Below are 2,527 nucleotides of genomic sequence, written 5' to 3' on the forward strand. Positions count from 1 at the left end.
CTGAGGTTTTGCAAGGAAAATCTCACTAGCAGCGGTGGCTAGTAATCAAAAGACCAGAAAGATCTATGAATCTAAAGAGATGGACTGCTACTCATGCACTCCATACTTTTTAATTCCTCTCCCCTTCTTTGCATCAATCGGTACTCTATGTCTCTCAAAGCATTCTTGAAAGTTGTTGTAAAAAGGAGAGATGTAAACACACCCAACTTCATTTCTCACATGAAGACAGCTGTGAAAATCAGCACCTTCTGTAACAGTGGGTATCGCCAACAGGCAAGCACACATGTGCAAGCAGACAGCACACATGGTACCCCCTACAGAAAAAAGTAAACTCCCCTTTTATGAAGTTTAACTTTCCTAAATATATATATAAATATAAATCACAGTCCAAACATGCCTGTTCTTCCCTTACAAGGCCTTAAGCCTCCTACCCAAAGGATCAGTCCTGCCTCCCAGGCAGTTAGTGAGGATTTTCCAATCCACCTTAAATCTGCTAGCCAGCCACCTTCTGCACGGTCACCTGCCAAGAGAAAGCGATTTTCTTACTATCCCCATTTCATACGCTGGTTTAGTCAAAGGGATTAGAAATCTGTGAGTTCTTAAACTACAGGTTTATAAACCAAAATACAATGCCACTGTTTTAACATAGTGGAACTTGTTCTTTTAAATCTGGTACATATCTATCCCTGTGGGTTTAATCTTTTTCAACACAGAGATAAGTCTGCGACAAATTTGCTGCAATGTTCCACAGAAACTACAGACACCACAAACGAGTGCCAAAAACACCTAGCGCCTGCCTTTAACTCGTACAGTCATATACTCTACTTGCATGTTTTAAGACAACTTCAACGGAGATTGCTTTAGCTTGTTGATCTAGAAGATGCCTGGTTCAAGGCACTGCAGGCTCTTAAAGCTTTTTAGCTCTAGAAGCAAGTTTCCTAATCTATATTTAAAACCTCTAAGCAGAAGCCAGAAACCAGTTTCTCAAGTTGTGGTTTTGCTTCCATTCTACTCTCAGGGAAGCATGACAATTACATCCTTATAAAAATCCACCCTGCTTGTCCCGCTGCCTCACAGACGCTGTATTCCCCCTGGTCTGGCCTAAACTCTGCAGAAAAAAACCCAATACTGTGTAACTACAGGTGGGAGGACTGTGAGAGGGGAAATTACTCCTTCGCTCCTGTATACAGCATTAGGGTCTATTCACATCCTACTTTTACGCCTAAAGTGACTATAGTCAAATACCACTGTTAAGAGCTTGAGGAGGTGGGGGAAGACATCTCTCCCTCCAACCACATTTTTAGAGATGTCTACATTACCAACCACTCAGCTGTACTTCCTAAAGCAGCCCAGCCACATTTAAAATACCAAGCATGTTAGTACCCTGTTAGCCATCGTTTGGGAGTAACAGCTTCCCACAGCTTTTGTTACAGATAAACCTTTGTACTTTCCCAAAGAAATACTCATAACCTCTCTCTTCCTCCCTCAAGATAAGATTTTTCCATGCCTCCTAGAAATTCTGCTTCTGAAACGTAATATTGGCAGCCCTTTTCAAGGGCAATGCCACATAATTAGGGCCATGCCACATAATTAGGGCCACTGCACTGCAGCTGTAATGACAGTGTGGTGACAGCCCTGTCACAAGAATACAGAAGGGAATGGAGAATGGTCTCAGGCTAGCCCAACTCATCCACATAAGAATTGCCCCATACTAATACAGTCCAACTCAAAATAGACCAACAGACTAAAGGGGAAGGAAATACAATTTGCTTGCAGTTTTCTGATGGAATGACAGGCTAAAGCCACATGACTGTATTACACAAAGTTAGCATCTAAGTTTTGAGAAGAATAAAATTTTCATCAACTAAAGAAACAAGAAGGTGCCACGCAGGCTACCACAACAGTGTCCAAGAGCAAGTACCAATGTATGCTTGGTGCTTCAGAGAAAGGACAGGCAAGCCCCAACTATGCACTTCCCCATAAGCAATGCTGCTCACTGTATGGAGCAGTCTTACAGCAATCTATTTCCACAGCTCAAGATACTTTATTTAAATTCAGCCTTTAAAAACCAAGCAGCGTTAGTAAAATCAGTTATTCCCCATTTTAATGCGGTGACAAAATACTATTCTAAGTGATGCACTAGGTAAAACAGCCACCTAAGGGCTTCAGCGTGCTCTACAGATCCTTTTGGAAGGCAGACAAGCCCTCCCCCTCTCTTTATGTATGGAATAAAAAACGCCGCGGGATTTCCTCACCTGTACACCAGAACCACAGTAAATCCTGCAAAGGAGCTAAACCCCAACAAACCCCATTTCCTCGGGTCTTGTGCATTTGAACCTTTGCAAGTGGTGTGCGTGGTAACCTCTCCAAGTCAACACCTACCTGACGATCGACATGCTTTTATAGGGGGCCGAGTCAAGGAGTCTGGGTTCCCAAAGTGACGCTCGTCTCCTGAAACGAGAAACAGATGAAGGGCGCAGCAAGGCCGGGCACCTCACTTCAAGTCCACCCGCCTCCAGCCTTCCAG

General features: G+C 43.5%; 1 protein-coding gene across 1 annotated transcript in view; it reads right to left on the minus strand.

Annotated features, from left to right (window-relative positions):
* The window catches only part of LOC104075017 (torsin-1A-interacting protein 1-like), a gene marked incomplete at its 5' end in the record, with an annotated part of 9,951 nt that extends 7,500 nt beyond the window's left edge, over window positions 1-2,451 (minus strand). Inside the window, one exon of the mRNA XM_009575353.1 lies at window positions 2,383-2,451. Coding sequence (XP_009573648.1) covers window positions 2,383-2,451 — 69 coding nt within the window. The remainder of the gene's footprint in view (window positions 1-2,382) is intronic.
* Between the last annotated feature and the right edge of the window lie 76 nt (window positions 2,452-2,527).

The sequence above is a fragment of the Fulmarus glacialis genome, unplaced genomic scaffold (genome assembly GCF_000690835.1).
Source record: "Fulmarus glacialis isolate BGI_N327 unplaced genomic scaffold, ASM69083v1 scaffold28973, whole genome shotgun sequence".
NCBI lineage: Eukaryota > Metazoa > Chordata > Aves > Procellariiformes > Procellariidae > Fulmarus > Fulmarus glacialis.